Source organism: Panthera onca, chromosome E1, assembly GCF_046562875.1.
Source record: "Panthera onca isolate mPanOnc1 chromosome E1, mPanOnc1 haplotype 2, whole genome shotgun sequence".
Lineage (NCBI taxonomy): Eukaryota > Metazoa > Chordata > Mammalia > Carnivora > Felidae > Panthera > Panthera onca.
In genome coordinates this window covers 8,575,716-8,600,367 of record NC_138352.1, presented here as the reverse complement: position 1 = coordinate 8,600,367, position 24,652 = coordinate 8,575,716, and the positions used below count along the sequence as shown (strand labels likewise).

The window sequence follows — 24,652 nt, the reverse complement described above, 5'->3', positions numbered from 1 at the left end:
ACTAACCTGTATCAGGGCGTATGTAGCCTGGTATCTCGTAGAGAACAACTGTAAAATGCCAAAGCTTAGAGAATACTTTTAGGGAGAAAGATCTAAAAGTGAGATACTATTGACTGCAAATTAAGAAATAACTCTTTAAAAATTTCAGTGATGACCTCTGTCATCTTCCTGCCTCCCTGACCACCATCAGCCTTAAGGGGCCAACAGACCGAAGGCTTTCAGGAATTCTGTCACTCTGGAGAGCCAGCCGAAGACATGGCCACACAGACGCAGGGCTGTGCACGGTGAAGGGACGGGCTTCCTAATATCATGGTTTCAGAATCCAGTAACTTTATTCTTTTCACGCCCTCTCCCTGCCCCAAATACCAGTCTAAACCGCTCGATCCGCACCGCAGTGGTCTTCGCCGTGCTTCCCGAGTCTCAGAGCTTTCTTACGTGGTGTCCGGGTCACTACTTACGCCAGCGCTGCAGCTCTTTGGATAAACAGAGAGAAGCCGTAAGAAGCCAGGAGGCCACTCCCGAGGACAGTTTCTGTCTCTTGCCTGTGCAGATCACTCCACACATTTAGAAATAAAGTCTTAGGCGCCATCGGGAGCTTCTGCTCCGCTTTCTTCAGAGATCTGAAAAACCACCTCGGGTATCAACCAACTGAGCCCTTTCAGACAGGTAAACCTTTCCGGGGAGGCCTTTTCCCTGGGAAAGCAGCTGAGGGCTGGGGGGGGGTCTCCGCATGCGCAGGGCTGACCAGGAGGAACCTCCTCTTCCCTGTGTGTGACACCCCACCTACCAGCCCCCTACCAGCCCCCCCACCAGCGGGCAGGCGTCCGGCTGCCGCTTGACCTGCTCTCCGGCCTCCTAGGCACTGACTGCGTGAAAACCTCCAATGAGAGTCAAGTGCTGGTATTTTAGAAGTCCTACCGACCATTTGTGAATGCTACTGGGGTTCACGGTCATCTTGTACTTTTACACCCCAAGTTTTCAGAAAGGGTCTGGGCTCTTTTTTAATTGTGGAAAACTGCTGGGCTCTTTGGATATCCTCCTATATAGAATGTCTTTAAAAAGTTTTTACTTATAAAAATGTATTTTTATAAAGCAGTACTGTAAAAAAAAATGAGAGAAGTTAACCTGAACTGAAAAGAGAGGTGGAGTTCAGACGCTGTCCTCCTGGTGAAGGCCTGAGGCAGGCTGAAATCAACTAGAAGGATGCTTGTGTTCTCAATGCGGAAAGTAACGTTAACTAAGACTCCTGTGACCCGCACACACCAGACTGACCGCCGTATTGTTTCTCCTTCTCTCTTGGGGTATAAACTGTTTGGTTTCAATGCTGAAAGGCAGTTCTCAGGTGGGAATTAAGAAGGGCGCCGATCTGGCAGGCAAACAGCTTTAAGGACAAAGCACAAGACCAGCAGATCTCCAGGGAGAACCTAACACGGGAGCACAGGAGCAATCATGTAAAGTCTAGTCCAATCTTATAAAGGTCATTATAACTAAAACCCATAATAAAAAAACCCCCAGAGCCTCAGGCAGTGGCTCAGTCACTGGGCCGTGTCAGATAACGCAAAACTGTAAAACAAAAACAAAAACAAAGTAATTCGGAGAATCCCCCGGAGGTCCCGGTAATGGGACGAGGCCTGTGATTTTAGGCTCAAAGTATCAAAAAGCTTACTCAGATGCCTGAAACTCCAGCTGCACCAGAGGACGAAGTACCCCGCGAAGAGCATGGTGACGCCCCCAGCTCCACTCCTCACGGTGGTGCTGCACCTGACCCAGCCTGTGTGGAGAGAAACACGTCTGGTTGCCATGGTGAACTGGAACTAGGGGGCCGCGACCTGCCGGATATTCAAGTTATCCCAGTCGGCCTGGGCCATGGGATTGAAGTCACAGAATCCTCGCCAACACCACACGGGTATTTTTTTTTAAACAGACGAAAAGGCCCAAAGGTGGAAGACCTCAATTTTAACAAGTTGAGTTACTCTTGTTTTGGGAGTTTGGTCGGAATCTCCAGTGGGCAGGTTAACACGCCCGGTGAACTTGAGGTGTTGAGCCCTCCTGGCTTTGGGACGATCCAGGCGAGCGGGGGAGAAATGGCGGGGGGGGGTGGCCAGGGGAGACATCACAAACAGGAAAGCTGGCCCGTAATGGCAGCCGCTCTCCTACTGGCTTTGACGTCAGACTCCACGGTGAAAACAGACCGACCAAGGGAAGGGGGCCTACACGTTTGTCTCTTTTTCTCTTTTCCTTAGCCTTGCTGTAACCATCAGGGCTAAAGTAAGAGAAACTTCTCCAAATGCTTGGAACCAGCAACAAAACCCAACAGTCAATGACTCCAGCTCACCTTTCTGGACAGCTCCCAAGAGCCTCATCAGAGACAAGCTGGAGGGCGTAAGTCTGGTCGGGGGTCCCAAACTCCTGAGAGCAGTCGAGCTTCTTTCCAACAAAGGAACTACGGTTCCAAACAGAAGTCACTGTGACAGTTCATCTAGATTCGGTCTCTTTCCCGATCCTCAGTGCCCGGGGTTCCCAGGGCCAGGCTGAGGGGAGGGTCTCTAAACAGCCGGATTACTGTGTACGGGGCTGCAGCGAACTAAGTGCTGAAAGTCAAGGCGGTTTATTCCCCGAAAGAGGTTCTGCAAAAGGCTGAGGGAGCCCCTGGGGATCAGAATCTAGCTACATTTTTGGTCTGATGAATATACCCTGCAGCCCTTCCATGTGCATGTGCTTAATGAAATGAACTGTCTACGTTTTCTACCACTTGCAATGTTTTAGCAGAAGGCAGGACTTTCTACCATGATACTAACTATTGCTACTCCTCACTATATCTACTAGGGTCAACACGTGTGCTCTATCGCCCCACTGCTAACAGCAAACAGTTCTGTTCAACATGTGAATAACTCACGTAAAACCAGAAAGGAGGGTTTATGCTCTCCATTTACATCTTTCCTGCACCTGTTTTTCTGTTTAAAGATAGGCGGGGAATCTCTACTATTGCTGGTTCTCTGCTCTTGGGTTGGCTCAGTGGGAGAAAGGGTAAACAAGGGAATATTTACAACAAGTTTAGCAGATGTGGTAAAAGTTGCTGCGGAGGTAAACATACTAACCACATGATCATATTAAGTGAGACAAACCAGACTGGCTTTCAAGAAATTACCCAGAAAATTATTTCACAAGGTAAAGATTAGTCTTTTGAAAGAACAAAGCAGGACACAACCCATTCTTCTTGGAAAAAGTTTGAAAAGAGACGGGAAGAGGCAGTTCTGTGACAACTGCAATTGTAAAACCACTTCCCCTGCCGTGTCAGGAACGGGGCGGCCCCTCCACTCTGTCCCCTCTCCAGCCAGTAGCCCATTTCCTCCACTAAGGATTCGGTCAAACTTGTGTGAATGACATCAGTTCGGGCCCTGGGCTGGGATACAAAAGCAGCCCGAGGTCCAGGAGAGGCCAGCTCAGAACCCACGGAGGTGGTGAAGAGTTTCTTTAGTGTCGTCCTTCCCGTCGTCCAGGGGCCCCGGGTTCTGATCTATACCCCTCTTGGCCTGGCTCCACTGCCATCTCTAGACACTGTCCTGGACCCACTGCCAGTGTAGACATCCTTATTATCCCAAACCCAGTGACAGCGGTTCCACTCTCTAACATAAATGCTGGAACCATCCCTGGTACCTCTAACATTTCCTATCACCCCTCTGACCTGGCTGGAATTCCAGACCTGTGACCTGACTCCCCCCCGCCCCCTCCAGTCTCTGGCTGTTGTCACATGTCCCCTCACATGGCCGCCTCTGGCTATTAGAAGATCTAATCCTGACGTGTCATATTCCTGCTCTGCTCTGATCCTAACTATTCTGAGCCCCTTCGTCACATGTGTCCCATCTCAAACAGGTCACTCGGACACCCTATTGGTGGAAACACTGTTTAAAGATGAGAGAAGAGGCTTACGAAGTTGTTTCTGGGTCTCCGAAAACCCATGACCCTATCAGGTTTCCCTATATTACTTTCTGCTATCCCCACCGGCCAATTTCTAGGAACTGTTTTATTCAAACCTCCTCCTCCCTCCCCCACCATCTGTTTGCCAACACCCCCTACAGGGTCTGAGTGCCCCCCCTCCCCGCTGCCAGTGGCCTTCCCAACACCTGCAGTACTCTTAACTTTGGAAACGTTTGGAAATCTGATTCTTAGATCTGACTTCAGAATCAGTCTTTAGGGATGAGGTCTAAGAATCTTTAATCCTATATGGGATCATCAGGTTGTCGTGATTTGGGCCTAGAGCTCTTCAACTCTCAGTCCCAGAAGCCAAGGCACAGACATCTGGCCAGGGCTCAGCCAAGCACCCCAGTGAAGTGCTCACAAGGCTTTCCTTTGAACAAAGGAAACCAATTCCAGTTTCTTTGCTGAGGACTGTCAGCCACTTGTCCTTGCTCAGTCTCCCGAGATTTGAATCTTGAACTTCTAAAGTCTATTTTCTCTAATGCTGGGAAAACTACTTTTTTGGGGTAGTAAGTCCGTGAAAATCCTTCTCACTAAACCTCACAAGACGGCTCGGCATCTAATGCTGCCGAGCTCCATAAGTAAGCCTACTTCTCGTTCCTGACTTACAGAAACCCGACTCAGCCGCGTCCTCAGAGCCACCAGTCTGCCCAAGCTAGTGACGGTACTGTAGACCGGGACCAATACGAGGGAACAAAACAGCTCCTCACCACTCTTCTGGAGAAACTCTTGTTGACAAAAACCTTGTATTTTTTCCCCCATATTCAATCTCACAAGCAAGCCAGGTGGTCCGATTAGTCACTGTATGTAGCCCTTACCTTATTCTTATCACTATATTCTTGGGACCCACTAAAGTGAGCATGTCAACGGATAACTTACATCAAAACTGACACCGACCACTAACTGCCCCGAACAGTAAGCCCAGTGCACAGTACGAAGACCAGGGGTAGATAAGTCAGATGGATCCAGACTTGAATTCCGACCACCACTCACTGGATGAACATGGGCAAGTCACTTGAGATGTCTGGGGGTCATGGGGCGCCCGGGTGGCTCAGGCCATGATCTCATGGTCGTGAGCTGGAGCCCCACATCAGCCATGCTCAGCGCGGAGCCTGTTTGCGTTTCTCTCTCTCTTTCTCAACGTAATAGATAAATAAATAAAAGATGTCCGGGGCTCAGGTTCTTCGCCCATAAAAGATGGTGGGACGGGGACGTCACTGACAGTCACCTGAGTTGTCATGAGGGTTGAATGAGGTAGTCATGTACCTAGCAGAGGCTGATCCAGTCACCATCTGACCAATGTCAGTCTCCTCCCCTTTCCCTCTAAAATGAGAAGTGGGTGCACCAGAGACTCTCCTCAGCACTGTAAGAGACAGCACGGGAACTAGAGAAGTCCTACTTGCCAGAGAGATTTGCTATGGGCTGTGCGCGTGCCTACGTGATGCCAACCACAAGGCAGTAGAGACAGCTGACCGACCCCCGTGTTTCTGGTTCTGGTGCACTTTCTGCAACACGGTTTGGTGGAAAGGGTGAAACCTGGTCTGAAGAGACTGTGTTCTCCTGGCAGCTCTACCGTTTACAGCAACCTGACCTTGGACAAGTCACATGTTCTCTCTGTGTCTGTTTTATCACCTGCAAAGCAGAGATACAGATCACTGCCCACCTCTCAGAGTGGCGGGGCCATAGTAAGAAAATGGATGGAAGAGGCACTCTGAGATCAACAAACTCAGACGTTAATATCATTTCTGTATTAACATGGAAAAGGGGCTTGCGAGCACAGCTTTGGCCTCGAGACAAGACTACAACTTTGTAGGGAGCGCCTGATGTTAGGCGTGTTTGTACAGCGGGTGGAAGAAAATTGTAGCTTTAGCTAGCACTACGCTTCACTTGATACACTTCCGCTTTGAAACCTTTAGAAAGGAATAATGACCATACAAAAGAAAATGCTTTTTCACACCGGACAACCTGCGGTTTGGTGAATACGTAATAATTTACAAAATACACCAGAGAGGGAAAACACGTGTCTAGGAAGAGGTTACAGGATTTTCAGGTGCAAAGGTATTGACTTGCTACCCAACCTAAAAGCACCAATGAATACTACACACACACACACACACACACACACACACACACACACACACACCCCAGAGATGGATGCTACGTTAAACTAACTGTGCTGCCATGGGCGCCTGGGTGGCTCAATCAGTTGACCATCTGACTCTTGGTTTCGGCTCAGGTCATGATATGGTTTTTGAGTTCGAGCCTCACATCAGGCTTCGAATGGGTGGTGCGGAGCCTGCTTGGGATTCTCTCTCTCCGCCCCTCCCCCTCTCACTCTCTCTCTCTCAAAAACAAATCAACTTAAAAAAATTAAAATAAAAAAATGAACTATGCTTCTAGAAAACCTTGAAAGAAAAAAATCTAAAGCTCTCCGATAAGGAAAATGAAGAAACGTTACATATTGTAATTAGAGAGGCAGTCCAATAACTAAAAGTAAGGTTCTGCAGGAAGAAGTGAGGATCCCCGAAATGCCAGAATTTCCTGGCTCTGTGGGGCCACTTAACCCATTCCGGGCACGGGCAAGGAGCCTCTGGACAGCTTCTGGGGAGACCCCCTCACAGTCCTCTCTCCTTCCCTAACCTCTCACCCAGTCTCTCAAGACAGTTTGAATCCCTGCCCCATATCCACTGGCCATGCCCCCGCCCAGTGGGGAAACTCGAGTCATCAATGCCACCAGCCAGCCTGGCCTAGTCCAACCGTCAACTCTGGGTGCAGGGGAAGGGAGAGTGGTAAAGCACTCTGGAGCAAGAATGAGTGTTTTCAGAACCACGATTGAGTCTGGCATACTGGAACGCCTGGGTACCAGTCAGCTGAGAGAAAGCAGGAGTGTTCTGAACCTGATTAAGGCAAAAGGCACAGAGCTGTTCGGAGGGGCTGGAGGGTCCTTGAAAACGAGCACGCTTACCTTGTGAGAGTCTCTCCCCCTGGGGACTGATGAGCTGAGGCTTCTGGGCCACTGCATTCCAATACTGGGGCTTCCCTGGCAACACCCCCAGTCCAAGATAACCAGGATAGAGCTCTGGAAACCACTCCAGGCCCAGGGAGCTTGAGAGGCCCTCCCTGCCAGCAATGCCCACCTGACTGAAGGGGCTGTCAGAGGCGTGGAGCAGGACTGAATGTGAAGGCTGCTGGCACCCAGGTCGTGACGCCTGGGGCCCACAGCCCGGTCCGTGCGGCAGAGGAGCTCGCTCACTACGCTCTGTGAACACCTTCACATCAGGGACTCGGTGAGGACTGCAGGCTGCTGCTTTCTCTTCTTGAAAAAATCGGACAGCCAGAGAGGCCAGATTTTGATTATACGACTGTGATACAGAAAGTAGCTCACCGCAAGTCGTCTCCCTTGGAGTGAACGAATTTAAATTGGGACCTTCGTCTCGACATTTCTTCTCTGTGGCCGAATCACCACCACTGAAGTTCTTTGCCCGTTCCTGCGTGTCTGTCACAGATACACTTTTCTCTGCACTTCCTGTGCTCCCACGTGCCTCCACTCCAAGGTCAAGTCCTTCTCCTTGGTTCTCCCTGACGTGGATTTCACCTAATGGGCTAACTTTAAAATTTAAAAATTGTGATTCCATTCTCTTTTCTTGAATCTCAGGGTCTCTAACATCACTAGAGACTTCTGAGAGGTGGTCCCTGGCCTTCGACTCTGTCTCATTGCTTGACAAGGACGTTCTTACTCTTTCAATCCCATGATGGAGATTCATGGGAGAACTACGATAATCACCATTAGCTGTACCTACTAACTTTACTAGAAGCTTCTGTCTTGGGGGATCAATTTTGTCCAATCTTAAATCAGGAGAAGTGGTCTGTACATCACTGGGTAAGGCTGAAGGTTTTCGATCTTGATTTGATGAAGAAGGTTCTACTGGACCAAGAGGTAAAGATGCTTTGGTTTCTGAAAGCTTACTTCTACTCTCCCCTGATGGAGGCAAATCTTTGGGAAGTTCTTTGTTAGGAGTGGTATTTTGTGATGCATAAAACTGAGCCTTGGTTTCTCCCTGGAAAGCAACCTTTGGTTCAGTATCTTTTAGCATTTTGAGGGAGCACCGAACTTGATTCTTGAGGTATTCATCTGCCTTTGTGTTACTTGCTCTTTCTAAACCAACGGCCGGTAGTGGAAAAGACTTCACTGTCCGTTCTGGTTTGTCCTTTACCAACTTGGTATTTCTTTTTTCACTCCTGGTCTCTAACTCTCTCTCTATAGTGTTATTTAAATCTGTGATTGGTCTTTTCCTGCTTGTAGCATGTGGACGTGTAGCTAGCTTGGACTGACAAGCTTTGTGATCAGCGGGTACAGTCGGCCTTATCATCTTACAGTGTGGCAAGTGGGATTTTAATCGTTTAAATGGCTTCTTACAGTAAGGACACACTTCCATCCTGGCAGAGTATCACTCTCTTATTCCTGAAAAAGATAAACGGGAGATTATGAGGGGCACATAGTTTGTAAAGTAAATACTAATATTTCATTTACATGTGTACCTTTCATTTGGAAGAACCCAGGTCAAAGGAAATTGTTAAAAAAAATATGTTTTCGGGGAGCCTGGGTGGCTCAGTCGGTTAAGCGGCCGACTTCGGCTCAGGTCATGATCTCGTGGTCCGTGAGTTCGAGCCCCGCGTCGGGCTCTGTGCTGACAGCTCAGAGCCTGGAGCCTGTTTCAGATTCTGTGTCTCCCTCTCTCTGGCCCTCCCCCGTTCATGCTCTGTCTCTGTCTCAAAAATAAATAAACGTTTAAAAAAAAAAATGTTTTCATTTTCTTACAGAAATAGGAAACAGAAAACATAGTTGGTTTTAAGATAAATACTCCTGGCTCCATTTATGCTTGGCATTATACATCTCTTAAAGTCTTCTAGCAACCAATCATCAGTAAAAGACAATCAAAGAGGTTTTACATCCCTAACTAGTAGCTGAGAAAAGCTAAAAGACTTAAACCTAATAAATAACGGTTACTGGAAGAAAAAGTTGTCCAAACTAGCAGTCAGATTAAAATGTTTGCTATTTAAAGTTACAGCAAGTCAACTGGGTATTACACGAGTATAAAAAAATTGTTTGAAGCCCTTAAATATACCACTTAAGGAAAGAATGGTGAATTCAGGCCAAGATCTGAAGGCTGTTGACCAGAGTCATGTTTTCCAAGTGGTATATGGAAGATCCACAGAGGTGCAAGAAGAAAATATTAGAACTTCCAGGCTTTCAGCATGAGAAATGAAGCTGTACTAACACTTCCCATATTAGTAAAACACATGTACACCCATACACATATATATAAAAGTATGTGGGCGTGCCTGGTTCGCTCAGCCGGTTGAGCATCCTACTCTTGATTTCAGCTCAGGTCACGATCCCACGTTTGTGGGACTGAGCCCCATGCTGGGCTTCATGGTGAGCGTGGAGCCTGCTTAAGATTCTCTCTCTCACTCTCTCTGTCCCTCTCCTGCTCACACTCATGTGCACGCACTCTCTCAAAAAAAAGTGTGTGCGATGCACTAATATATAGGTGGAGGGAACATGGTCCCCAGTTTTTCATTCACGGTTTGTAGCGTATGGACTGCCAGCAAATTCATTTAGTTTGAAACCTTTGTGATATTCATACCAGGTGAGAACATGAAAAAGAAGTAATACCATGTATCATTTGTACCTCTTTGAGCACCGTGCTGGGCATATGGTATTTGTTGAATGAATTTTTTCTCTAAACGTCAACATGCAAACGCTATCATAAATCACTGTGACTGAATACCTTCTAACTACTACTTAAGTCAAAGAGTGACACTGAAACCATTTACAAGATAAACAGACATAATCCTGGCCATTTAAGATCCTATGTAAACTCAGGCAAAACAAAACTGTTTCTGATTACAGTAATCATTCTGACTTTGGAGGTACCCCTCTGACAATATAATCAAACTTTTGAGCCGTTGACTTACAAAAATAGCCACAACTGGAGCCAGTCCACGGGCCTTAGGCTAATAACTTCAGAAGAGGCTTGGGACCTCTTAGACGTGTCTGCCCCTACAGTCCTACTCAGTCCGCCACACTCAGTCCTACTGGGAAGATCCTGCACCCTCTCGTGGTAACGTCTTACCGTGGGTGCCTAAATACTTTCTTACAGGCGGTTCCCCAGAAGGATGCTAATTTTGTGGTTGTTTCTTTTGGATCTCCATGCCTCACGATCGCAGCTCCTGGGTCTGGCGAAAGAAACTCGATTTTAATTATCAGCCAGCGCAAGACACAATCGGAAAAGTAACTCGACAGCACACTCAGTGAATGAATGTGGTGCGGCACTGAACCGAGTACAGCCAACTCGCAGCGCAGGTCTCTCTCCGTGTTCCGGAAACCAGACAGTTAAAGTCGCGCACGCCGGTCGGGCGCAGGGCCGGTCGGACTTGTGCCAACCGCCCCCACCCCCACCCCACTCCACCCCTGAGCCGCGGTACCTGGCCCGCCCTCCTCCCAGCTCCGGCACTCTTTCCGGAAGCCGAGCCGCCGCTTCCCGCGGAGTGGGCGGGGGCCGTGGGGAAGCTAGCGGCTTCGGGCCGGCCTCCACTGCAGCCTCAGCCGGAGCCGCAGGGACGCGGAGGAGGTTCATCCTGAGGCCCCGGAAGCCCCCCCACGGCTGGCCCGCCACCCGATCGACTCCCCTCTCTCCTCGGGAAGCCCCCTCCCCTGACCCCCAGACACAGGGCGTGGGCACTAGGACAAAGCCCGACCCGCCGCAATTAGCCCAGAGCAGCGTCCTTACCTAACCAGGTGTGAAAGTCCCGGAAGCCCCCGCGACAAGCCCCCCAGCGCAGCCCTCCAGCAGCTTCCCAACTCCCTGTCGGGGACCCGCCGCAGGCCGTCTGCGCCACTGCCTGATGCTTCTCAGCTATGTTTCTACAAAACTGTTAGCTCATAGGTGCTTAACTTAAGTACCTGTATCGTATTATTATGAAATAATTTAAATTAATTTAAACCTGGCTTGACTTATATGCCGTCACTTTTCGGCTGCGAACAGGCGAAAGCTCGGGCCGCCTTCTCATGAGGTCCTCTCTCCCAGAAGCTCCTAGGCGCTCCTCCCCACTCGGAGCCCGCCTCTTCCCGTGGGCGGGGTTACCGGTCGGCGCGGCCGCCGTCGCGCCACTGCGCAGTCTCGAGAGGGCGGTACCACGGCGGCTGCGACATGGGGGGGCGCGGAGCAGACGCCGGAAGTAGAGGTGGTACGGGTCCCACCGAGGGGTACTCACCGCCGGCAGCGTCCACCCGCGCCGCGGCGAGAGCCAAGGCCCGAGGGGGTGGGCGTGGCGGCCGCCGGAACACAACACCCTCTGTTCCCTCAGCTCGCGGAGCGGCGCCGCGTCGCTCCCCTCCACCGGCTGCCATGAGCGAGCGCCTCCGCCCCAGGTGAGACCGCAGGGACCTCCTTCCTTCCCAGCCCCTCGCTGGGGGCTGAGGCCGAGGGAGCACGCGAAGCGGGGGTCCGAGCAAGCGTGGGCCCTGTGGGTCTCCATCTGGGCGCCCTACGGCCCCGGGGAGGGGAGTGAAGGATGCGCGAGTGGTCGGGTACCTGGTCTCTGAGGTGCTGGAGGAGTGACTCGCCAGGGTCCAAGTGTCCCCCCAACCCCGTCTTTTTCCCTCTTGTATTTCCCTACTTGGAATGCAGTCTGAACGGTCCCGGAAGAGAGACAGTGGCCCTGAAGCTTCCCTGTCCTAAATTTAGGAGGGTGGGGGGATGGGAGGAATGTCTGATCTTTGAGAGGGAGCCCCTAGGACGTCTTTGAGGGACCGAGGCTGGGAGCTGCCGTCTCCCCAAGGTCAGAAAGGATGGGGTTTAGCTCTGCAGTGGGGAAGGGTTGGGATAGATACTAGAATTTGTGCCCCGGACGGTTGTGAACATAGGAGGGCAGATGACCAAAGTGGCTTATAGCATAAACAGGCAGGATTCTAAACTGTTTGGACGCGGAGCCGTTTGACTCCGAAGGCGGGAGGTAGGATTATATGGCGATGCTCTACTTTCCACTGAACCTTGACCTCAGGACCTGGGTTTTGACCTAGGGGTGCTATGCTTGCTTGACGTGTACAGAATAGAGTCCCGATCAAACTGCAATTTCTTTGTCTTTCTTTCCTCCTTCTTACGCCCTGTAAGACAGTTGGGGAGGAGAAAGTTGGGATTGGGAACCCCAGATGAAGCGGAGCAGTTTTCCTTCAGATCAGAAAAACCCCTTTGTGGAAAACCTAGAGATCACCAAGTCCTACACTTTCATTTTTCTGATAAGGAAACCTTCAGGGAGCTCAGCAGGTTTACCCCAGTCTTTCCAGGTTTGCTGCTCTTTTCATTACTTCACAGTACTTTCAGTGAAGCTCTGCTGAGGCCAATAGGATTGCCTCGGTAGGTTATGCTGGATGTTTTCTCGTTCTGTATTTTCATTGGCTCTGATCGTACTGGGCAGTCTTTCCACGAGGATCCTGCTCTGGGGGATGGTCAGTTCAGGGATTAAGATTCTGGAAAGCATCTTGAGGTTGTTTGGTCTAATAGTGAGAATCTAGGGTCGCCCATACTTCTGCACTGGATTGTTGATTTGGGTACACAGTGAGTGGGGCACAAAGCCTGCTTGTATAGAGAACAAGAACGGTCTAAATTTGAAACTAGGGGCCCGATGACCAACTTGCTGTTGGAATTAGAAACATAGGCTCCTGTGATGTCTCATATCTGGAAAAGCCTCAGTATTTCCTGCAGAAAGATTCCCTTTATCCATTGTCGTATGCAGATTTAAATGTGCTTATACTGGTAGCCGATTTCTTTTACCTAGTACACAAATAATCTCAGCCCGTTTATACTGCTGGCTTCGTTGCCATAAAAGAAACCATTTGATTTGGACGGGGGTTTCTTACCTCCTTGTCACCCCATGTTTCATGTACCAATTCTGCCAGCTCCCGCTATCATAATATCTCCCAAGTCCAGTTTCTGGATGAAGCGTTGGTCTGAGATGGTGGTTTTTCAGACTGTTATAAAATACACTGGGATAGCCATTGAGGGTGGATGTAGGTCAAGAAAACCCCCACTTTAACCAAAACAGGTCCTTTGTCTCGTATATATTGAGGTATTTTTGCCAACAGAAAGAAAGGGTTCTGTTACTTAAAAAAAAAAAAAAAAGTTTGAAAAACACTAGTTTCCATACTCAAGATTCCTCCTCCTCCTCCTGCTGCTTCTTCTTTTTAAAGTTTGTTTGTTTATTTTGAGAGAGGGGGAAAGATAGAGAATCTCAAGCAGGCTCTGGACTAGCAGAGCAGAGCCTGAAGTGATGCAGGACTCAGACTCCCCAACTGTGAGATCATGACCTGAGCCGAAATCAAGCCTCAGGCACTTAACCGACTGAGCCACCCAGGCGCCCCTCTTGAGATTTCTTCTCTGCTCAGTCTCTAGGAGATGGCAGAAATGAGATTGGAAAGAAATGAGATGATGGACAGTGGTACAGTCGGCCGTCCTTAGAAGTAACAGATGCTAAACAACAATCTGTAGCTAGATGCCTGGGGAGAATATAATCAATTATATGGTAGCTGCTAAAATTATAACCTGGTCTGTGGCATTAATGTACAAAGCTATAATCTGACTGTGTGGCTAGGGCTGAACATGAAGCTATAATCTTGGCAATTATTAACGATTTTGTTGAAAGAAGACTGTTCCAAGGACGGAATCTGCATGGAGCCTAGAAAAAGGAGAATGAAAAACAGCAGGGCTCATTCTTAATCCAGTATCATCCAGGGGAGAGGGCCCCCGGCACGAGATCGTTCCGTTCTGGTACCTTGAGAAAGCAGCTGATCATGACGCAGGGATATTTTCATGCGACTTTCCCAGAGTTTAGTTGAAATCCGCAAAACCAGCCCATCCTCTTTGTTCCTACGCTCTTTTTGCTTTGCAACCTCCTTGACGTTCGTTTTCTTGTCCCTGGAAAGATACGGTCTGGATTATAAGTGAGGAAATGAGAAAGTTTGGGTCGGGCTCAGAAGTGCTTAGAGTGGCCCAGTCACCTGCTGGCACATTAATAAGAGTTTGGGGACCAGCATACTGTCATTTGGTGAGTTTCCCAGCGGTGTCAACTGGCCTTCCATCAGACCTTGCCCTGTAACTGTAGCTCTTTTCCAGAACAAATTCTCTGGTCATAGCAGGACAAAGATAGTAATTTCTTGGTTCAAATCTATGGTAATAGCACATCCATTTAAATTAGTTTTAAGCCTGCTTTTCACCTCGTTTTTAACCTGCGAATACTTCAAAGTAACATGCAGATAAGATCTAATGTCCTGAGAGAAAGTTAGGGAGCAGGAATGATGGTCTTAGAAGCAGTTGAGTCTGGGAATGAGGTAAATGGTGCAGCCCTTTGCTGGTTGGTTAATGCTTTATCAGCACCACACACTCACAGTTTATCATTCCACGCCTAGATCTGTATTTATTCATAAAGTTAGATGTATTCAGAGTACAGGAATTTTGCAGAATACGGGAACTTGAGCTCGGGGTGGTACCTTAAATTTTCTCCAATATCAAGACTTCAGCTCAAAACCTTAGGATTACGGACGGGCCTGCCATGGTTTGCCGCACTGCCCGCGTGGAAAATGTATGGCCGTACGAGATGCCACGTGCTCAAGTTCAGTACTTGCGCAAAAGCTGTTTTTCCCTCCAGCTATGGGAATGTGAATCTTTAAGAATTTTCATGATAATACATTGTGCCGTTTCGTATCAATGGCCTCTTGCCAACACTGTCCATTGGCATTTTCTGCGGTGATGGGAATGTCCTCTGTCTGTGCTGTCCAGTACAGTGACCGCTAGCTACCTGTGGCCTTTGAACACTGAGAATATAGCTAGTGTGACTAAGGAACTGGATAGTAAATTAAATTTAATTTAACTATATGTTATAATAACGTATAATCATAATATAACGATAGCTAGTGGCTCCTGTCCTGGACAGCACAATTCCAGGCAATTCGACTTAAAATAATACCTCCTTTAATTTATCTCTAACTTCTGCCTTCTAAACTGGGATTTAGAAGTCCTTCTAGAAGCACTTAATTCTTGCATAGAATACATACAAACTTTGTTGCACATCTGAGAACACTGGGGTAAAGGTGTGATTTTTTTCTTTAAACCTGAGAATTTTGAGCAGCCTGGGTTCCAGACTCAAAGTAACAATCTGGTGAAGTAACGTGTCATAATACTAGGGATGCTGTAGAGAGAATAATGGAGTTAATGTGTCCAAGAGCAGCCTTTCTAATGAATGTCGGGAAAAATGATCTAATACTTTAGAGGGCATTGAGCTTTTGTTTCATGTGATGATTGGGGGGATGTCAGGGATGAGAGAAAACTGCACATCAAAGGCTACATGAACCTTTAATGATCCTCCTGCGTAGCACCCCAGTTTTATTAGGATTTTAGGGGTATGTGGGCAACGACAGCCGCTCCTGTCTTCCATGTTGTCCTATGGGAGGAGTAGGATTAGGTAACTTGAAACTGTGATTTCAGGAAACGTCGAAGGACCATAACCTTGATTAGGTGGAATTTGGAAGCTTAGTCATTAGCATCACCCTACTTTTATTTATTCCCAGTAGGCATTTAAAGTTGCCAAACTTCTTTTTAGAAATCAGTTGTACTAATTTAAGCTCACCCCTGCTGCTGCTATTTTGTATTTTTACTCTTTGTGCCCAACGGTAGTGTACTTTCAACTTTTTACTTATTGGGGTAGCATGCGAATTCTGTTTTCTCAGGTGAGAGGGCAGATTTGTTGTGATTTACGATTTTAAGTGTCCAAAAGATCAACTGTCAGATTTTTTTTTTTTCTCATAACTTGATTTCAGGAAAAGGAGAAGGAATGGCAATGAAGAAGACCACCATCTTCCCCCCCAGACCAAAAGGAGTAGTAGAAACCCTGTCTTTCATGAGTCCTGGGACACAGAGGTAGGAAGTGTGGTCAGAGTGTCTGCCGTTTCCATTGCTTGAACAAAGTCTAAATAACCCAGTTTCTTTGTGTGATTAAAATTATTCTTTGAATAAATAAAAGTGATTTTATTTGAGTGTAGTGGTTTCAACTTTTTTTTTTTTTTTTTGAGTCACGGCCCCTTTGAGGAAACCGTGCACCCTTTCTCCGTTGAAGAGTATATATGCACATACTAATATGTTACACAGAGCACAAAATTTGTTACGAGTGTCATAGACCTTTGAAAATTCATCTTTGAGCTGTCTGGTTGATATTTGAGAAACCAACTATTTTCTAAGTTTCTAAGCCATTAATCATCCTTAAGGCAAGTATCTTGCTTTCATTCACATGAAATTCATGTTTAATTTTATTCATGAGAAACTATGTAAGCATTCAGAATATGCCATGTGTGTGTATGCAAAATACTATTTTTAAGTGTTACTACTTTTCTTTAAAGTTTATTTATTTATTTTGAGAGAGAGAAAGAGAGCGGGGAGGGGCAGAGAGAGAGGGGGAGAGAATCCCAAGCAGACTCCGCACTGTCAGCACAGAGCCCGATGCAGGGCTCACGCTCACAAACTGTGAGATCATGATCTGAGCCGAAATCAAGAGTCGGATGCTTAACCGACTGTGGACACTGTGCCACCCAGGCGCCCCTGAGTGTTATTCCTTTTTTATCGTGTTCTAAAAGGACTCCTGTGGGAGGCAGGGTGGTGGGGAGAGAGAGGCGTGAGGGGGAAAGAGCTCCCGAAGTTTTGGTTTCCCAACAAGAGAGCTCCATTCTGCATACCACAGGGAGCATTTTGGTGCAGTTGAAAGGCTGTTCTGCAGAGGGAAAGGAGGGCAGCTAGCATTTAAGTGACGCCTCTGTTAACTTACACACTGGAAAATTGTGACCCTTGAGTTGTCACCCTGACAAGAAGCTCCTCCCCAGCACAGATCCCTAAGCCTTAGCCTTATAACTTAAAGCAGAGCTCTGCATATCACAGTTTTTGTACCACCGAAATAATTTGTACTTTAAACAGTCCTTGATAATAGGATTTGACCTACATCCGGTCCTTACCAGAAATCCAAAGGAGCTCTCCCAAGGGGGGAAAGCCAGTTAACTCTCACATAGGTCCTACACGACTAGGAGCAGTTAGTTCATGAACAAGTGTGGGTGGGATCTTTGTGTATGGGGATGTGAGTTTCTGTGACTTCTCTCCCCCTTTTAAAAATCCTCTGCTATGCTTTCTTTCCTTTTTCTTATGTTTTTAAAAATGATTCGCAGAAAAATAATTGAGCTTTTGTGTAAGGCGATACCTGGAGGGGGCAAGTGAAGCAGAGCTTAGAGAGGCTGCCACGAGCATCCAGTGATGAAACTGTGACAGTTGACTTTCCATCATTCTTTTGGATTAGAAGTCTGTTAAAAGAGCACGCAGTGAATGCTTTCACTGTATCTATCCACTTCAGTGTTTCTTTCCTTGCGTCTGTGTGCACATCCTGCTGAGTGAGGTTTGTTAGCTCAAAGGTACAGTCGGTCTGACTGTATTGATCATTTGCCCTGTATTTACAGTCGTGATGCCTGAGAATAGGAATATAAGTTGTCATTAAAAACAAAAGGAAACGCTCTGATCTCCTATTTTCACTAAGACTCTTAGTATTTTTGTATTGCTTTGTTTTAATTGCTGTTCGTAGAAAATGATCTTTCTTCCCTTTCGAAAACCTGGGCATTGGTATCACGGAGGCAATGTGTTGTTACTCAACCTCTTGGTTCATGTGTCTTGTTCTTACTTGTTCAAAGACATGGAGTGGATAAACTACTCTGTAATCATTGGTCTGAAAGATGGACCAGCTTGCCTTTGTTATAATTAACAGTCAGTACAGGTACTTTTTATTTTTCACGGTAATCTAAGCTCCCTGGTAGACCTCGCATGGAGGGTTCTGACCATTCCTTCCAGCCCTGCCGACCCAGCAGTTACCGGCTCTCTGCGTGGGTGGCCGCTTGTGCTCTGTTTCTCGGGGGGGGGGGGGGGGGGGGGGGAGATTAACAAGTAATGAGGCTGAGTCAACCTAGGGAGGGCTAGAGAAGCAAAAAGCGGGGGGGGGGGGGGGACCTTTAAAATGGAAAGTTAAGCCGTAAATAATTGATTGGATCATCACCACTGGAACAGATTGTTATGTTTATAGCACAAGAATATCAAGTTTAGGGGCACTTGGCTGCTTTTTGACAATCGTGTATAAAAAGGAAAATAAAAAAATGATTCATTAGTGGATTATTTTTGTTATTTCATATAGTCATGTATTAATGAAAATGTTATCTTTTAATTCTAAGGTTGGGCCAGTGAGGTAAGTTTTCTTAAGACTAACTCAGTGAAGAGAAACCGTTTCTTGTGTTTTTCCTGAAATACTTAAGTAATTTTAGAGTTCTTTTTCTTGTGATTTGAAGAGCTTTTATATGGAAGGAGTTTACTTTTTTTTTTAATGTTTGTTTGTTTTGTGAAAGAGCACGAGAGCATGAGTGGGGGAGGGGGAGAGAGAGAGAGAGCGTGCGTGCGTGCATGAGTGAGAGAAAGAACCCAAAGCAGGCTCTACGCTGTCAGCTCAGAGCCTGACGCGAGGCCTGAACTCACGAACCATGAGATCATGACCTGAGCCAAACTCAAGAGTAGGATGCTCATTTAAAAAAAACAAAGAAGGGAAGGAGGAAGGGAGGAAGGGAGGAAGGGTGAGGGGAAAAGAAAAGAAAAAAACGGGCGCCTGGGTGGCTCAGTTGGTTAAGCATCTGACTTGGGCTCAGGTCATGATTTTGTGGTTTGTGGGTTCGAGCCCCATGTCGGGCTCTGTTGTCAGCACGGAGCCTGGAGCCTGCTTTGGATCCTTTGTCCCCCTCTCTCTGCCCACCCCCACCCCCCTTGCGCGTGTACGCTCGCTCGCTCTCTCTCTCTCTCTCTCTCTCTCTCACTCAAAAAAATGAACATTAAAAATATTTTTAAAAAGTCGGATGCTTAGCCAGCTGAGCCACCCAGGCACCTCGGAGTTTGCTTTAATTCTAAGAGAGAATTAAAGTTTTTTATAATTAATTTTCAGAAGTTCTGTTTTTCTCCTAATGTAATCATATTGCCCAGTACCGGGAAATAAGATGTGAGGTGTTTGAATTATGTATGCCAGAAGTAAATCACAGCTACTTCTGTAAAGTAAAGATAGTATACACCTCTCTTCCTAGATACTGTGAAGGTGAAGAATGTGGACTGACTTGCCTGATTAGTTCTGTAAAGAGAAACTTTTAGTCTACTTGTCCATTTTCTTCCTGTCATTTTTGTAGGTGCTCTCTCTGCTTCACAGGTGGGAAAATTGGGGCACAGAAAAAAGAAAGTGGTTTGCCCGGAGATACACAACTAGTAAGAGGCAGGGTCGATGATTCCAGAGCTTGGCTGGTGAGCTCCTTGCTCCTAACCATGGTACGTGCCGTGTCACAGAATACCGGACGGAAGTTCTGAGAGATTTTGCTAAATATATCCAGAGGCAGCTTAGGTCCTAGACTTCTCTCAAATCATAGGAACAAGAAGAATATTTTTCCTCCTCCTGTCTTTTAGCTGGAAAATACTTTTCCAGGTTAATGCTGTGATACAGTATTAGCGTGAAAGCAATTTTAGATCTCTAGTTAGAAAAAGCGAAGAACGGGAATCTACTCCCAAAACCAAGAGCACACTGTATGTTACCAACTTGATGATAAATTATATTAAAAAAGCTAGATCAGATGGACCTACATCATCAACCTGATAATAAATAGCTCTTTCAAAACCTAAAAAAATAAAAAAAAATACTAAAGAAAAAGTGAAGAAATTGGGGTCTAATAGTCTTTTCAAAATTCTAATTGGTGTTTGAAACAAAAACCTTAAATTTTAACTGCAGCGACTTAGATTTAATGACTTGTGGGCCTGAGGATACGATTAAAAAAATTTTTTTTTTTAATCTTTATATTATTTTTGAGAGAGAGCTAGAACGTGAATGGGGGAGGGACAGAGACAGAGGGAGACACAGAATCTGAAACAGGCTCCAGGCTCTGAGCTGTCAGCACAGAGCCCGACGCGGGGCTTAAACCCGCAAACTGTGAGATCATGACCTGAGCCGAAGTCAGAAGCTTAACCAACTGAGCCACCCAGGCGCCCCTTGAGGATACTATTTTAAAATTGATATATAGTTTACTGATATGGGAACAAATTTTTTTGTAACACCATGCTAGATGAATTGTTTTAGTTAATGTAGAAGTCAGGTTCATTTTTCTGTTCATGGAGTGAAAAGTGAAATCATTTGTCAATTTGTGTCTTCCTGTTGGGTCCCGTGGAAAGGCAGTGACATTCCCTGATCTTGGACAATTATTTGGATGGGTAAAAACTAGCTACATTTAAATTTGTTCTCTTAGGGGCTGGCCTTTTTGGTTTGAATTTTATCTTAATTTGTAGTAATGCTTTTTGGTTTCAGTCTCAATATCTTTATTTACAAATTACCTCAGACGTTTCCACATAAATCTGGCTTCGGTTACATAGGATATAAAAGGTGCTGCTACCTGAGTAAAGAGAAGCAGTACATCTTTTAAATGCAAAGACCTAGGTTTGTGGGTTTAAAAAAAAATTTTTCTTTCAATGGTTATCTGAGAGATGGAGAGAGACAGAGCACGAGCAGGGGAGGGGCAGAGAGAGAGGGAGACACAGAATCCGAAGCGGGCTCCGGGCTCTGAGCCGTCAGCACAGAGCCCGATGCGGGGCTCGAATTCACGAACAGTGGGTGAGATCATGACCTGAGCCGAAGTCAGACACCCAACCGAGCCACCCAGGTGCCTCAGTTTGTGGGGTTTTTAAAAAATATCTTTAACTTACCGAGATCCTTTTAATTTTTAGATCACTATAAAGTGTAACAAGCAGAGAGAAAATGTGGAAGAAAAACGAAGTGGCTTACTTTGAGCAGCCTCTGTCCTTTTGCGGGGGGGGTGGGGGGGGTGGGGTCTCTATTAGAAAGGGAAAGTTTTCATGTCATAACTCTAAAATCCCAGGGATGCTCTTGGAGTGCAGAGATGTGACAAAAAGTAACCAGGGGAACCCCTGTGTCATTACAATTAGGATTCTCTCAATCCATTTATCTGAACTGATAAGAATTAGTTGAATATTAGGTTATCTTTTTTAGTAGTGTGAAGTTAGAGGACAGTGGGATTCTTTAGTGTAATTTTTTAAAAAGTATCTGAAGTTTCTTAGTTTTGCCCATTCTCATCTTCAGTCTGTTGTAGGGTAGCAGGTGCACCCTTAGAGATGGAAGGGTTTGGGTGAAACTTAGGTGTGTGTGGTGTTTAAAATCCTGTAGCAAATGAACTCTGAAATGAACTTCTAAGACAGTCCATTTAAAATGGAGTAACAAGCCTTTCAAAAGTTAGTCTGATTTTTAGCATACATTTTAAGACACTTTGCCCCTGGTTTAAGTCCTTGGAGTGTTTGTAATACATCATGTCAGCTCACAGTACAAAAAGCTGCAGCAAGTGGTTTCTTACTGTCATTGAAGGCCAAGTTTGTTAAGTAATGAGACTACATACACACGTTTTTCTATAGGTCAGGATTATTTTTTGGCCTGTTTAAATTTAAACAAAATGAAGTGATAGATTAATGGAACATTTTAGTCAGGAAGGAACTTAAAACATCTGCTGTGGTCCAACTTCATTTTATAAAGGAAACTGAGACACAGAAAGGACATGCTACCTGTTGAGTGGCACAGAAGAGTGACCACCTGCATTTTCTTTCCTTGCATAGTTAGAAAGTGGTTTTAATTAGCCCGCTGAATTCATTTGGAATCTTATGGTCTCGCTGATAGTAGCAGACTTGGAGCTCTCTTAAAACATTGGGCACTTGGGAAACAGAAGTTTCCATTAGATGCTCTGATAGACTTGGCTAGGGTCCCTCCCTCCAGATTCTGCAGTGGAGTTAGAATGCACTCCATCATGACCCAGGAAGGGAGTGTGTGTGCAGTGAGCAGGAGTCCTTTGGTCTTTTGAGGCTCACATAAATGTAAAGGCAGCAGTGAATGGGGAGATGGAGGTGATGGGAAGCTGGGGGCTGAAAGAAAAAAAAAATATGTAGTTAGTCTGCTTTTCTAATTTAGAAGAGAAAGCAGGGTTCGCCTTGGTGGCTTAGTCGGTTAAGCGTCCAGCTTCGGCTTAGGTCATGATCTCCTAGTTTGTGGGTTCAAGCCCGGCAAGGGGCTCTGCACTAACAACGTGGAACCTGCTTGGGATTCTCCCCATCTCTACCCCTGCCCCACTCAAGCTTGCGTTGTCTTTCTCTCGAAAGAAAGAAAGAGAAAGCATGCAGCTCTAAATAATAGATAGGCACAAATATTCTGGTTCTCTCTTTATGAAGCAGAGAGGCTCAGTAATTAATATTCCTGCTGGAGGGCTTTCTAAAGATTATTAGCAGGAACAGTCTTCAGAGTTGTTTTGTTTCTACCATAGGTATACATGGGTGAGCTCTGAAACTGACTTCACCTGCTGGGAAGATGGAACCTAGGGGTAGGACGAGCTGAGGGGCCAAGAGTTCTTGACTCTCCGCTTTATCATTTGCGCCCCGGGGACTGAGAAAATGAGCTTAACATTCCTGTCCTGTGTCAGGATTTATACTCTTCCTTTCTGCAGAGGGAAGTGTCCCTCTGCCTTTCTGTGTCTGCTCTACCTCCTGAAAGCCACCCTCCCGCCCACTATGCCTCCCTTCTCTGCGTCTCTCTAGTGTCGTCTCACCCCCCGTCCTCTCATGAGCCCACGAAGGTGCCTTTCCTTGCAGATCTCCTCGCTGCCCGGCCCATACCCGTACCGCTTCCTTCCCTTTCCCAGCGGCTGTCTGGTACCTTCAGCCCAGCTGGTGCTGTCCCACCTGTCTTCCGTCCTCTTCCGATACAGAAGCTCTGTATCCCGGCTTCTTCCCCGACCCCCTGAAAGTTCTCTCAAGGCTTGCCCGTGCTCTTTCCATTCCACAGACACACACTGAGCACGGTATTTGCCAGCTTGGATGTCTCCTTCATTTCCTCCTTCCATCTCCCTTTGGGCTGTGACACACATTACCTTTCGTTTACATTGCCGCAGTTCTCCTGGGACCTGCTTTCCTGCTTGATGCAGAATCCTCACTCCTGAGGGTAGATCTGGGCAGAATTGGGTGCAGACCTCGGGGCACTGGATCCGCCAGCCATAACCTCTCATGGATGTCTTGTCTGACCGACTGCGCCCGCAGTGGCCCAGCCCCACCACACTATTAGCTTTGCTCCCCGAACACTCCTTCCTTCTCAGTTTGCTCTTACTGTGCTCCCAGTTCGTCACAGCTTGCTTACTAAAACTCTTCCTCCACCTTCCCGGCCCACTTCAGACACCGTTCATTTCAACGAGCCTCTCCTAATTCTTCACCTGCTGCAGGGTTCCCGTTGCCACAGGAGCATGACAGTAGGATCACTATCAGCGGCTGTAGGTGGTTTTCACTTTTTAGTATTACAAACAAGGCCAGGCCAGACATTTGTGTACCTGTCTTTATAAAGTTGGTATAAACCAGGGGCACCCGGTGGCTCAGTCGGTTAATCGTCCAACCTTGGCTCAGGTCATGATCTCACAGTTCGTGGGTTCAAGCCCTGCGTCGGGCTCTGTGCTGACAGCTCAGAGCCTGGAGCCTGCTTCGGATTCTCTGTCTCCCTCTCTCTGTCTGCCCCTCCCTTGCTCATGCTCTGTCTCTCCCTCAAAAATAAACATAAAAAAATAAAGTTGGTATAAACCATGTATTTACGCAAGAGTTTTAAAAGGGATGAGAAATCACAGGTATGTTTGTCTCCCTCACCCTTTTTCAGTATCTGATGTGACCCATTTTAAAGAGCTTTTACTTTTTTGCAGAATAGTGTCACCTTTGCTATTATAGTGTGAAATAAAATTTGAGATGGAAACTTGACTTACTACAAACTGATTCTAGTTCTTGCCTTAATTTTCAGACAGTACCTGTAACGAAAAACAGTAAAGAAAACAGACTAAGAGGAAACAAAGTGTTCTGCGCGGTGGGTTTCTTATCTAGTGTAGTAACTGACTTGTTAAATAGCCATGACCTTACCAGGTGCAGGAGAGCCGCACGTGTGGGCTGCTCCACTCTAGATTAGGAGGGGCCTTAATGTAAGAAAACAATTTTTGGTTTTGAATCGTATTTGACTTCTTAAGTCTTTTAAGTAAATTTAACCAGTGCTGTAGCTAACCGTACCATCTGACTCCATTCAGTCCATTTTATAATGCTTTCATGTTTGTGTTTTTTTGTAGACAGATAGCTCGTCTTCTACTATCTGTCGGCAGTGGGCTATTAACAGTGACCTGTTAAATAGCTCAAGATGACTTCTGGATCATGATGATTCTTGCTTTAAGTGTTATTAATAATGGATATCTTTCATGGACGTTGCATTCTTTGCTGTTCTCAGATATGTTTATGTACATACTGTTAGGTATAACTTTTGATCAAAAATGGATAAACTAGTCTAATTTTGAAAATCACTTTTCAAGTTCTGTCTGGAAACATTATTGAAACATTTATTTTTATAATGAAAATACACAATAACCACATTGCAAGAATGTGATAGTAAAGGGTAGGAAAAAAATAAGCAACTTCAATCCCTCCATCCTAATATAACTACCATGGCCAGTTTT

General features: G+C 46.4%; 2 protein-coding genes across 15 annotated transcripts in view; one reads left to right on the top strand and one right to left on the bottom strand.

The window, feature by feature from the left end:
* Positions 1 to 307: 307 nt before the first annotated feature.
* Positions 308 to 11,082, bottom strand: MTNAP1 (mitochondrial nucleoid associated protein 1). Of its 7 annotated transcripts, none has more exons than XR_009614071.3 (7): positions 10,987 to 11,082; positions 10,116 to 10,218; positions 6,944 to 8,440; positions 2,336 to 2,443; positions 1,667 to 1,771; positions 1,126 to 1,424; positions 308 to 473 (listed from the first exon to the last, which is right to left on the bottom strand). XR_009614071.3 is itself a non-coding variant. In XM_060645531.3 (6 exons), exons 3-6 carry the CDS (start codon positions 8,412 to 8,414, stop codon positions 451 to 453), a joined length of 1,707 nt encoding a protein of 568 aa, XP_060501514.2. In that variant the 5' UTR covers positions 8,415 to 8,440; positions 10,116 to 10,218; positions 10,773 to 10,946; the 3' UTR covers positions 308 to 450. The 7 variants fall into 7 exon arrangements, 2 of the variants coding, with proteins under 2 accessions (XP_060501514.2, XP_060501515.2); XR_009614070.3 differs by lacking the exon at positions 10,987 to 11,082 and adding an exon at positions 10,773 to 10,949; XR_009614072.3 differs by lacking the exon at positions 10,987 to 11,082 and adding an exon at positions 10,468 to 10,576.
* Positions 11,083 to 11,092: 10 nt separating this feature from the next.
* VCF1 (VCP nuclear cofactor family member 1) overlaps positions 11,093 to 24,652 on the top strand; it is a 16,989-nt gene continuing 3,429 nt past the window's right edge. Inside the window, exons 1-4 of one of the 8 annotated variants that reach the window (XM_081791104.1) lie at positions 11,629 to 11,823; positions 15,854 to 15,953; positions 19,277 to 19,412; positions 23,956 to 24,018. In XM_081791104.1, the coding sequence (XP_081647230.1) occupies positions 15,868 to 15,953; positions 19,277 to 19,412; positions 23,956 to 24,018 (285 nt within the window). In that variant the 5' untranslated portion in view covers positions 11,629 to 11,823; positions 15,854 to 15,867. The other 7 variants (XM_081791102.1, XM_081791103.1, XM_081791101.1 and 4 more) reach the window with 7 other exon arrangements.